This window comes from Drosophila subpulchrella, chromosome X (assembly GCF_014743375.2).
Source record: "Drosophila subpulchrella strain 33 F10 #4 breed RU33 chromosome X, RU_Dsub_v1.1 Primary Assembly, whole genome shotgun sequence".
NCBI classification, from domain to species: Eukaryota; Metazoa; Arthropoda; class Insecta; order Diptera; family Drosophilidae; genus Drosophila; species Drosophila subpulchrella.
Genome location: NC_050613.1, coordinates 4,778,657 through 4,790,617, shown reverse-complemented (window position 1 = coordinate 4,790,617; position 11,961 = coordinate 4,778,657). Strand labels below are relative to the sequence as shown.

The window sequence follows — 11,961 nt, the reverse complement described above, 5'->3', positions numbered from 1 at the left end:
GGGCAGACAGGCGGAAATGACTATTCGACCCTATTTAAAATTATGCCTTAAACAAATGGTTGAACGATGTTACTTAACTAATGTTACTTAACATGACCAGCAGCCAACAAATCAAGTAGTAGCCAAGTTGAAAACCAGTTCCAAGCGTCCAGTTGCACCCACTGCAGATGATAAGTGCTGATCAGCATATTAAAAAAAGGAAAAATATTTATTTTTCCAAATCAATTTCATCCCTTTTAAAGTAATCTTCTCCCGATAAAATACACTTTTGTCAACTTTTTTTTCCATTCCTTGAAACATGCCAGGTAGTCCTTTTCCGGTAGAGCCATCAGCGCTTTCTTTGATTTTTATCTCCTCAATCGACTCGAAACGCGATATCCGGAGTGGTCTCTTAAGTTTTGGGAATACGCAAAAGTCACACGGAGCCAAGTGCGGGAATTCGGTGGTTGCGGAACGATATGCGTCGAATTTTTGGCGAAATGGTCACGAAGAACGGGTGAAATGTGAGCCGGTGTATCATCGTGATGCAAAAACCAAGAATTGTTGTTGCCCATAATTCTGGTCTTTTTTGACGAATTGCTTCTCGCAAAAGACGCATAACGCTCAAAAATATTCCTTATTAACAGTTTGGCCGGGTGGAAGGAATTCATAGTACACAGTAGTTTATGCGTGATAATGCCCTAAGAAAGTAATATATGGTTGTGAAGCCTATGGCTGAAAGGACAGCATCAGACTCTGACATCTCTTCTTGGGTACAGTGAAAGGGGCCCGCCCAGAGGTCCTTATTATTTTTTGATTTTGATTTAGAAACATATCTTTTAATGTCACTCCAAAGACTCCAATCGGGTTTAAGTCAGGCGACTGTGCGGGCCACTCCAAGACGTTTACATTGTTGGTCTTAAACCAGGATCTTCCTGTTCGTATGCTTTGGGTCATTACCCTGCTGGAAAACCTTAAACGAAGACATTTCGAACTCCGCATATGGTAGCATAACTGTTTCTAACATATAGTCGTCCACATTCTGATCCTTGATGGGTCTAATCCAGTGTATTGGGCGGACTCTGTAAAAATATAAGCATCTCTACTCCATGATGCTGCACTCTGTGTTTAATCGTTTAGCAAGTGAAGCGGGGGTTGTATTCTGTATTGAGAGGTCGCCTTTTCTTGTGGCCTACTTAGGTACTGATTTGCAATCCTTTTCATGTTCCTGTATAGTCTACTAGTACAAAGGTACTTTTCTTGGACTGCGACCGTATAATTTATTGTCACATAAACGAGATCTAACAGTTGTGATGGCTGGTTGTGTTTAGCTCGCTAACCGGCTTTTGGTGACATTGCGGCTTTTCTCCAGCGTGTTTAAAATCATATTTTAGGGCATTACGAATCAATTTTTTAGAGCCACCGTCGCTTCGGCCCACCTGGACATAGGTATTGCCTTCGGAATTTAGCTTTTTGATTTTTTTTTCCATTTTTCCTTACTGCAATGCTTTGCACGACCCAAAACTTGCGAAGTTTTCAACTTTCCTTAGCGAATCAATTAAAGGCCTTGATCTTCAATGCAAAGTTTCAAACAAGTAAAGCTTTCATATACTATGTTTATGCTATGGGAATCACGATTTCTTGAAAGCGCGATATTGAAATAAACCCGGTTTATGCGACACATATCATTTCGTGATTTTACTTCAGTGATTTTGATTTCCAGACTTGAAAAATTAGATATTTTAGTCTGGTCACACTTTCACAAAAAGGAAACAAACCAAACAACGCGATGGATAAACTTAAATTCTTAATTTACAATCGGCAAATAAGAACCGGAAAATTAATTTCCAAAGTCGCTGAGTGGAGGCACAGAAGATCGATGGCTTTATTAAAAGCGAGACGGTTTTTGGTGGCCAGGAGTCACAGGATGCTGATGCAGGTTTACCCGGCTGCAATCGCGACTCTCAGCCTGAGGACACCTAGAGTGCGAAGATTCAGGAGCAGGCCAAGAAGCAATGCATTTTGGTCACTTATGCAAGAGCCAAAAAATGAAAATTTGTTTTTTGAGAACTTAAGGATGTCAAAGAGCACATTTTTCGAACTGTGCGAGTCGCTACGTCCCCACTAACCGGTACAGAGCATGTTTCTAACCTTTCCAGTTCCCTTGAAGAAATAAGTTGCGATCTGCGTATACAATATGGCCACCTGTGCCGACTATCGAGTGATTGGGGATGTATTTGGAGTATATAAAAGTCCAGTGCACAAGTACTTTCATATTGTTGTTAAGGCAATATCGAAACTTACGAATGTATTAATTTCAATCCCAAAACTCGATGAATGCATTCGAAATGCAGGTGCATTTCAAAAAATGTGTCACATTCCCAACGAGATTGGAGCTATTGACGGTAAAATGCATTTTAGAATATTAATTACAAATTATAAACGCTATGTATCAATTATTTAGGAACACACATTCCTGTTAAAGCCCCAAAGATTGGCTACATGGATTTCGTTAATCGAAAGGGATGGACATCGATGGTCATGCAAGCTGTAGTTGACAACATTTACTTGTAAGTAAAAACATATTTAGATATGGTTGTTTTTCCAAATATTATTTATTTTTAGGTTTAGAGACGTCTGAACGCATGAAATTTCCAGGAAGTGTCCACGACGCGACGGTCTTTAAAGAATCTGGAATTTTAAAAAACCATAGCCAAATTATTCCAGAATTCCCTTCATTATCCTGGGAGATCCTGCACACCCATTTCTACCCTGGCTTCTAAAACCATATGCTGGACACATTACGAATCAATTTGTTAGAGCAACCGTCGTTTCGCCCCACATAGGAACTTAGCTTTTTTTCCCGTTTTTCCTCAATGCAATGCTGTGCACGACCCATAACTAGCGAAATTTTCAACATTCTTTAGCGAATCAAGTAAAGGCACTGATCATCAATGTAACTAAGAAGAAAAACACAACAAAGTTTCGAACAAGTAAAGCTTTCATAGAAGAACCGTTAATAGTGATAGTTTTATTACCGGAAGATCTAAAAACCGTCTGCATTCTAACAGTAATCACTTTTATTTTAGTAAGTATATACATATGTATGTACCATTTATTATCACTGAATTAAAATAATGCAGAATTTTGACATTTTATAACACAAACAAGGACAAGGACCTCGACTATAAGATACCCGTTATGCAGCTAAAGGGACCAAAGGGAGATGGAGATATACAAGCAGCAAAGCGATCTACCACCAGCCACGATCTCAATATATGGTTATGTGGGCGGCAAACAAACCCAAAAAAATCATTAAAAATATAAGAAAAATTCTTTTTGAAAAATTCTTTTTGCAGTTACTATTATTTTTGTTTGAAGAAGCTTTTTGCATCAAAAAATTTAAGTTTTCAAGTCGAGAAAAAAAGTTTTAAAAAAAAATTTAAAAGTTGATTTACACAAATTCGTCCTTTTCAATAAATACTGAATGGGTTAAGAAATGTATTGTATTATTCAAACGGCATTTAAATTACCTTTCCATTGATGCCTATAGTTTACTAGAAGTAAATTCAAGTTATGAGTATACTTAACTTTTGTTTTGTCAAAATACATATGCCGACCTGTGTATGCGTCCACCAGTCTTATATATCACATTATGATCTGGTTTCGGCAACCTTTCTGCGTATCCCTGTAATAATGCATCGGGGTCATCAAAGACACTATAACTGGCTAGGTTATGCTAAGTACAGTTTCCAATTTATGTTTGACTAAATTGAATCATATTTATTACAAGCTTGCACCTATACCACTTCTTTAAACAATACAGACGGACGTCCATGTGTTTGGTACTTTCAATTTAGCTACATACACAGAATGGGTCGCCTTAAATTGAGTGTGACTATTCAACGCCAGAGTTGTTGGGTCTTCAGCTGAGGTAAGTCCTTCTGATCCTCGTCAAATACCCAACTAGTTATAATTTTCTGTGTATTTTCCTGGTCCCTGAAGCAAGCGTTGGTTCTGTTCGCAGAGTCATCTGGTCAGTTCTGGTGGGGATTAGCGCCATCGCTCGTGCACCGCCGACGACTGCATGATGGTCTTGTGGAGCTGCTGCTGCTGCGTCAGCGGGGGCTTGGTCGAGGGGGCGATGTTACCTTGGAGGCGATGGGAGTTCTGGGCGCGCTGGAAGCTGGGCAGCGGAGCCTTCTTCTCGTGGGCCAGCTCCGTGAAGGCCAGCTTGCGGCGCTGCTGCGGCGATATCTTCTTGCAGTGGCACAGCTGGTGGATGTGAAGGGTGCGCTCCAGGTCGAACCGGCGGTCGCAGAACTTGCAAAGGTTGGCAGCGGTCAGAGTGGTGCTGCTGTCCGGCGGTCTGCGACCCCGGAAGCGCACCTTGAAGTCGTCGTCGTGGGTGCGCCGGTGGGCGCCCAGCAGCGATCGGATGTGGAACTTGGCCCCACACACGCTGCACGAGTAGCTGGGCAGGTGGTGGTGGTTCGGGGCGTAGCTGCTCAGCGGCTTCAGCTGCAGCCGTCCGAACTCCCCGTCCAGATTCTCCCTCCCCTCCCCCGCAATCTGGCCAGGCTTTGTGGTGCCGCTGGACGTTCGCTGGGCGGCCAGGAGAGCCGCCATTTCCGCCGCCTCGGCCTCGTAATCCCGCGGCGTGAGGCCATTGCGACGAGGAGATTCAAGGAGTACTGTCGATAAATAGTGCAGTTTAATTAAGAATGTAATTTAATGCTTTATCTTAATAGGAAAAGGAAACAACGCAGAGAAAATTCTGACGTTCTCATCTGAGTTGAAAATGTTCTTAAAGGTAGAACGACATTTTTGAGGTTGAGAATGTTTTCATTTTGCTCGAATAAAGTTAAATTGTCGGTATTTACATTGTATATCTCAACAAATAAACTATTAGTCCAGTCAGTAGGGTGTTCTTATCAAAAAGCTGTTAAATAAACTCAATCTAACTTTTCTCTTCTTACCATTTTGAGAACGTTAGTACCAAAATGTACTTACACGGTTTTTAAGAACGAATGTTATCAATTCAAGAACAATGTACTTGAATATTTCTCTCTGTGAAGGTTTTCAAATTTATTCCTTCAAATACATATAACCCTCACAATTCAGGTCTTTAAGGTGTACTATCAAAAGTCTTCCGGAATATTATAAAATATTAAGTTTTATTTTCTGATCCTAAACGTTTACTTTCTAAAAGCTTTCATACCAAATTGCAGGGTTTTGGCTTAATTGATTTTTAAGATAGTTCATAAAACTATCGCCTTAAATCAACTGACGCGCACTTCTGTATTATGGTCCTAATAAATAGGAAATACCTCAACGCCGTACGAGTCTGTATACCAAATTTGATGGCTCTAGCTTTAATAACGCCCAAGATCATATAGAAAACTATTTTCCAAAACCCTTATATAGGCATGTCACTCACCGTTGTATCCCCCGCGTCGTCTATTTTCGTACTTATATGCTTTTTCCTGAAGCGTTTCCTCCTCGTCGTCAGTAATTTCTTTGGGTGGCGCCTGTGCCAGATGCTTCTTGCCGTGCTTGCGTCTACGTCCTCCGTGGGTATTAGTGCCGCCGCCTCCTGATCCCGCTCCGCCCGTGCTCCGCTTTTCCGGACGGGGGGGTGGGTTAGCCCCGTTCGACTCGGACAAGTAGATCAACTTGCGCTCCACCGCCTTGCGGGCGTTCTCCACCTCCGACTCGACGAGGTCCTGCGGCTGGGTCTTGGGGCGGGCTACCCGCTTGCCGCGCTTCCCCTTTGTGGGCTTTTGAGACTTGTTCATCTCGAGTGTGTGTGTCGTTTTTCGTTGCTTCAGCCTGATGTCAGTCAGTGTATAACTAATTCTGAGACGTCAAGGTAGAGTCTCTCCTGAAACTAGACCCATGGTGTGCTGGAAAAGTGTGATTTCAAAGAAACGAGACAGAGTACAGCTTTTAAAGCACTAAAGTGCATGATTTAACAACTATTGATGCAAATATTATAATTTAATATTAATAATGCCAAATTTAACTTCTGATTTCCTTTTTAATTTGTAATTCCACAAAATTTTGACTTCATTTTTAACATAAGTACATCATACAATTTCTCATAAATGTTCTTAAGATACCTCCGATGCCGTATCAGTTCTAAGTTATGTAGGGCACTCCTTGTGCAATCAAATATTAAGATTTCTTTAAGTGCTATTTTATAATTTACAATGTTGAGGAAAATTTGTCTAAGCCGCGAGTTCTTCCTAAATCGAGTTCTTCCTATAAAAATGTAAAAAACAAAGTCTAAATGATTTTTATACGAACTCATTAAAAAAATCTAATGAAGTTACATTTTTGAACTAACAAAAATGTAATTACTTTAATTAAAATTACTTTTAAAGTATAGTTGATTTTTAAAATAAAATACGCATCTCATAAATTCAATTACAGATCAATTACCTTCATGTAAATTATTAAAAATTCTTCTCCAGTAATACCGCTATTGCAGGTGGAATGTGTCTTTTCCAAGACAATACAAGTCCACTGTTTACTATCAATTCCGACAGAGGGCGCCACATCGGTGACTAAAACTCGATAGGCTTTTCAGAGCTAAAGTTATACTAATACTACCAAACTAGATGATTGAATTTAAAAAATAACACATTTTAGGCGAATTTAAAAATAAATTTGTGCTTGTGCTACGTATTTTTAGTGAATTTGAAAATGAGTTCCATAAATCAACATTTTAAGTAAATTACCCAAGTTTCTAACCGTGGTGCGAGTCCGCGATTAGGGGCATTTTGCACTTCGACGGTCACACTAACCACCGCGTGCAGTGAATTTTGTTGGCCAGCAGCGCAGAAAAAGCAGCTGAAAGCTGGAAAAGACAGCACAAATCGCCGAGTCGAGAAGATTAAAACGCGCGCCCGCCTTTCAGAGGATTGCCAACCAACCGTTTGCCCCGAATCCGGAATATGAGTGATACGCGTGAGCAGATTCTGGAGCAAATCAAAGTGCAAGGCGATCTCGTGCGACAGTTGAAAGCAGCGAAGGAGTCGAAGGAGAAGGTCAGTTTTCAGTTCCAGTCCCAGCTGCCCACCGCTCCCCCCCCCGCCCCTTCCAGTGCATTGCCCTCCCCGCCCCCTTTGTGTGTGTACAATGGAATAAGTGCAATTGTTGCCGTAATTCTCGGGCCTGCTTTCGTCATCAAATCAAAAGGCCCATTACTCACATATGTACACACATATTTCATCAGATTCAAAAAACACGCATGCTGCTGCGCTGGCAATGGGATTTGTGCGAGTGTTTCGTTTGGCTTTGCAGTCTAATTAGATTGAATGCAACCAAAAAAAAAGAGGAATTAAAAGAGCGCGCAGACTTTCACATTTACCTTCGCACAATCGTGCCACTCTGTTGTTATTGTTGTCTCGCTCTGGCCAACGGCAAGTGCACAGCTTCTGTTTGCGGAGTATTGTGTTCTACGCAGTGATGCCAACTATCGCTTCCAAAAACTAGCTACATTTAGCTATTAGCTGAACAAAAATCAGCTTTTTAATAAAGATTTCAAACCTACCGACGAGCCTTTTTAAAATTACCCCAGAAAACATATAATCCTACAAATTCTGGATACCTTTAAAATTTTTCGGCTAGCTTTTAATCAAATTGTTGTTTGGGGTGACACTGAACGTTTTTTAACCTATTGGTGTATTAGTACTAGAAGCGTCATTGTCGAATATTTAAAAATCATGCAAGACGTTTATACTAAAGATGGGGATTTTTCCTTAAAGTCGAATCCCTTATTTCATAGAAAACTGACATTAAAATACAACTACATTTTCAAACGTTCGTGGAACTTTAAAAAAACTTGGACTTGGGATTCTTCTATCCACGTGGTTTTTATGTAAAAAAAAAATTAACATTTTTCGCTTAATGCTGATTTTAAACCGTACTTCCTTCTAAATCTACTTCATTCCAGTTGTTATTTGTTGGATTAGATTTATAGGACTTATTAGTTTCCAATAAGAACCTATCAATGAAAAAATTAAAATGATATTGGAATTTGTACATTTAGTCCAAACTTTATGTATTTTGCTGGGCATTTTTGCTACTCCTGAATATTGCCTAGTATAGATCATACTAATTGACAGTCTAATCAGACATAGCTGAATGGGCATCCCTGTGTGTGCTCTATGACCGACTGACTGACTGAAAAGAGAGCAAAAGAGAGCGACTGGTCAAGCAGGAGGCATGTACATTGTACAAAAGGCACATGGTGGTTATAGCGATTATATCAAAAACCTGCTAGACCACAACCGATCCGAGAAATAACGACTGCAACATGTGATCGGGGCTATAAGGAATTCGCAGTTTTAGGGGTTACCACTATTTGCATTTTATTATTTAAAAAATATAGATTTCCGTATACAACTGGACTTCAAGTGCAGTTTTCACGGAAGTCATTTTTCAATATCGATTTTTACTATTGCTAATACTTATGCTCGCCACAATATTAAAAAAAATACATTATTGCTTATTTCGAAAAAAAAAGTATGAAATATTTAAAATTAAATGAAAAACTAGTTCGAATTGCAAGCGGTGGTATCCTTTTTACGATTGTGTGCGTGTGCTATAATGGCCGCCAAGATCAGCTGTCTAACGGGAATCTAGCTGTGTCTGTGTGTGAGTGTCCTTGAATTCTTGAGCTTCCAGCTTCCATTTAATCGCGTCACTTTCCTGTTTTGCGTTTCAAGTGCCCAAAAAAGTGTTATTCAAATCGCAAAAACTTGTTTTCAAAGCAAGAGAAACAACAAAAATTCATCGCTGACGGTCAATGGAACGCAATATTGTATTATTATTTTGTATAGCTTGAGCTGCACACACACACACACACACACACTGACACACTTCATTTCTCCTCACCAAACACAAACTAGTTGTAAAATAAGCAAATTTTATTGTTGTTGTTGTTTAATTAGGTTTGAAAAGTTGCAAAAGAAAGTTGTTGCAAGAAAAGAAAAAGAAAATTAAGAAACAAAAAACACATGTTGCGTTCAATTGGCCGCCAGTGGCGCTGTAGTGCTGCGTTTCAGTGTGCAACGTTCCAGACGGCGCCCTCTGGCGGCGGGCGCGCCAACTCGTCCGGCGTTCCAGCCCAACAACGGCAACAACAACAACAACAAGCACAAGAACAACAACAACAACATGAGCAACTGCTGCAGGTTAGCATCTAAGCATTACCATCATCGTAGCCCTCTTGTAAAGAGTGTCCCCCATTTTCCATTGCAGATCGATGAGGAGGTCGCCCGCCTGCTGGCCCTCAAGGCCAAGTTGGGCGGAGATGCCGCCCCCGCCAACCAGAAGTTCACGCTGAAGACGCCCAAGGGCACCAGGGACTATGCCCCCCAGCAGATGACCCTGCGCCAGGGTGTCCTGGACAAGATAGTCCAGGTGTTCAAGCGCCACGGCGGCGAGGCCATCGACACGCCCGTCTTCGAGCTGAAGGTGAGATATGACGGGTTATACTGTGGGGGATAGCTTAGAGTCCAAGTTGTCGACACTTAGAAGTTGTACTATGACTCATTTCGAGCTTGTGAGTAAGTTGTACAATATATATGTAGCTAAACACTATTGAAAGTGTCTGTTAAAGTGGGTTGCATTTGAAGTTCCTAATTAAACAGAGATATTACAGGTTTGAGAGGTTTATATTCTTAGAAGTCTATGTTATCCAAGTCTAGTTCCGTTTTAATCATAAAAAGTAATTAGAAAGGCCATATATTAACGAATCATATAAATTAGATAGACTTAAATCAATAATCCCACAATCATTACGAATAATAGTATTATTAGTATACATTATTAGTATACAATGCAGATTTGTAGACCCCGTGTATGTGCTTAACTCATTTGAAGTATGGTACATATGTAAATAAATTTATAAGCTATTTCAAAATGTATTTTTAAAAAGTCTGATAGCACCGAGCTGAGCTCAACATAAATGACTTTAATTTGCAACGTATACGTACTTAGCTGTTTCTAATACTGAAATACTCTATAATCAAAGATTAACAATATTATTTACATTTCTGACTATCATTTTTAAATTTTTTATAAATACATACCTAATAGTATAGTAAAGCAGTAACAAAGAGGTTTTTAGATAAGATTGGACTGGGGGAACAGATTGGGCTTAAAGCGACCTATATCCTTTGTCCTCATCTTTGGTTCTCTAACTCATTTTCCCATTAACCCATCCCAACAGGAAGTTCTAACGGGCAAGTACGGCGAGGACTCAAAGCTGATCTACGACTTGAAGGACCAAGGCGGTGAGATTCTATCGATGCGGTATGATCTGACCGTACCGCTGGCGCGTTACCTGGCCATGAACAAGATCTCGAGCATCAAGCGCTACCACATCGCCAAGGTTTACCGCCGCGACAATCCGGCAATGACCAAGGGTCGCTATAGGGAGTTCTACCAGTGCGACTTCGACATCGCCGGCACCTACGATCCCATGCTGGCGGATGCCGAGTGTGTGAAGATTGTCTCTGAGATCTTGGACACCCTGGACATCGGGGAATATGTGATAAAGCTGAATCACCGCCAGCTGTTGGACGGCATGTTCCAGGCGTGTGGAGTGCCGGCAGACAGCTTCCGCACCATCTGTTCGGCGGTGGATAAGTTGGACAAGGTGGGCCCAACCGCTAGGGAATCTGCTTCGTAGCATGTAAATCTAATCTATCTGCTGTTTTAGTCTCCCTGGGCGGATGTGCGCAAGGAAATGGTGGAGGAAAAGGGCCTGGACGAGGCGGCGGCGGATCGAATTGGCGAGTACGTGCGGCTGAGTGGCGGAGCCGAGCTGGTGGAACAGCTGCTGGTCGACGAAAAGCTGAAAGCTGTGCCCAATGCCGTAAAGGGACTGGAGGGCATGCAGTTGCTCCTCAAGTACTGCTCCATCTTTGGCCTGGAGAAGCGTGTTAGCTTCGACTTGAGTCTGGCCCGGGGCCTTGACTACTACACTGGAGTGATCTACGAAGGCGTGCTCAAGGGAGAGTCCGCTGCCGTGGCATCTCCGGCAAAGTCATCACAGCAAAACGGAGAGCAGACAAACGAGCCGGCTACCGTGGGATCCGTGGCTGGAGGTGGTCGCTACGACAACCTGGTGGGCATGTTCGATCCGCGAGGCAAGGCTGTGCCCTGCGTGGGCGTCTCCATTGGCGTTGAGCGCATCTTCTCGGTTCTGGAGGCGCGGGCCGCTGCAAGCGGTCTAAAGTTGCGTACCAGCGACGTGGAGGTGTACGTAGCCTCTGCCCACAAGGGACTACACGAGCAGCGACTGAAGGTGCTGAACCAGCTATGGGACGCAGGCGTGAAGGTAGGTTCCACCTCGATGTTTGCTAATTCTCACTAATGCAACCCCCTGGCTTCCCTCAGGCGGAGCACTCTTACAAGCTGAACCCTAAGCTTCTGGTGCAGCTGCAGCACTGCGAGGAGCACCAGATACCCCTGGTGGTGGTCCTCGGCGACGCGGAGTTGGCGCAGGGCGTGGTGAAGCTGCGTGAGGTGACCACGCGCCAGGAGACCAACGTTAAGCTGGAGGATCTGGCCGCCGAGATCCGGCGACGGCAGCAGGCCGCCTAGGCTGTTTTTTTTTTTAAACACTGATATTAGAAACACTACCGCTCCCGCTCCTAATTTATGAACCATCCAGCATCGAAGTATATTTTTTTTTCCTATTTGTACGTTTTGTATTCTGGTGTCCTGGCCGGAGGCGCCGCGTGCTACTATGCTTAGGTCTACAGTGTAACCATAGGAATAAGTGCGGACAACTTATACCAAAATGAACGCTAAAAAGAAACAAATAAACGCTTAAGCGACTCGCATTTAAGCCGGAAACCGTTGTTTTTCTAGGGCCCATCCTCTCGAGGATCTGATATTGATTTTAAATATTTCGAGGAATAAAGTGTTGTTCACCAAGAAATCAATAATTCGGTTGCCTGA

At 42.2% G+C, this 11,961-nt stretch overlaps 4 protein-coding genes across 5 annotated transcripts in view; 3 read left to right on the top strand and 1 right to left on the bottom strand.

Annotated features, from left to right (window-relative positions):
- The first annotated feature begins 1,941 nt into the window (after nucleotides 1-1,941).
- Nucleotides 1,942-2,737, top strand: LOC119557472 (putative nuclease HARBI1). Its single transcript, XM_037870240.1, has 3 exons — nucleotides 1,942-2,384; nucleotides 2,444-2,549; nucleotides 2,605-2,737. The coding sequence occupies exons 1-3, from the start codon at nucleotides 2,177-2,179 to the stop codon at nucleotides 2,618-2,620; spliced, it is 330 nt and encodes a 109-aa protein (XP_037726168.1). The 5' UTR covers nucleotides 1,942-2,176; the 3' UTR covers nucleotides 2,621-2,737.
- A 1,022-nt stretch (nucleotides 2,738-3,759) lies between these two features.
- Nucleotides 3,760-5,859, bottom strand: LOC119557045. Its single transcript, XM_037869590.1, has 2 exons — nucleotides 5,420-5,859; nucleotides 3,760-4,673 (listed from the first exon to the last, which is right to left on the bottom strand). Exons 1-2 carry the CDS (start codon nucleotides 5,775-5,777, stop codon nucleotides 4,033-4,035), a joined length of 999 nt encoding a protein of 332 aa, XP_037725518.1. The 5' UTR covers nucleotides 5,778-5,859; the 3' UTR covers nucleotides 3,760-4,032.
- A 1,035-nt stretch (nucleotides 5,860-6,894) lies between these two features.
- LOC119557010 (histidine--tRNA ligase, cytoplasmic) lies at nucleotides 6,895-11,856 on the top strand. Of its 2 annotated transcripts, XM_037869542.1 has the most exons (6): nucleotides 6,895-7,031; nucleotides 8,940-9,182; nucleotides 9,250-9,465; nucleotides 10,223-10,651; nucleotides 10,715-11,335; nucleotides 11,395-11,856. In XM_037869542.1, exons 2-6 carry the CDS (start codon nucleotides 9,006-9,008, stop codon nucleotides 11,599-11,601), a joined length of 1,650 nt encoding a protein of 549 aa, XP_037725470.1. In that variant the 5' UTR covers nucleotides 6,895-7,031; nucleotides 8,940-9,005; the 3' UTR covers nucleotides 11,602-11,856. The 2 variants fall into 2 exon arrangements, with proteins under 2 accessions (XP_037725470.1, XP_037725471.1); XM_037869543.1 differs by lacking the exon at nucleotides 8,940-9,182 and having other exon boundaries at nucleotides 6,898-7,031.
- LOC119557011 overlaps nucleotides 6,895-11,961 on the top strand; it is a 66,761-nt gene continuing 61,694 nt past the window's right edge. The window contains exon 1 of the mRNA XM_037869545.1: nucleotides 6,895-7,031. The gene's annotated coding sequence lies outside the window, so the exon portion shown is untranslated. The remainder of the gene's footprint in view (nucleotides 7,032-11,961) is intronic.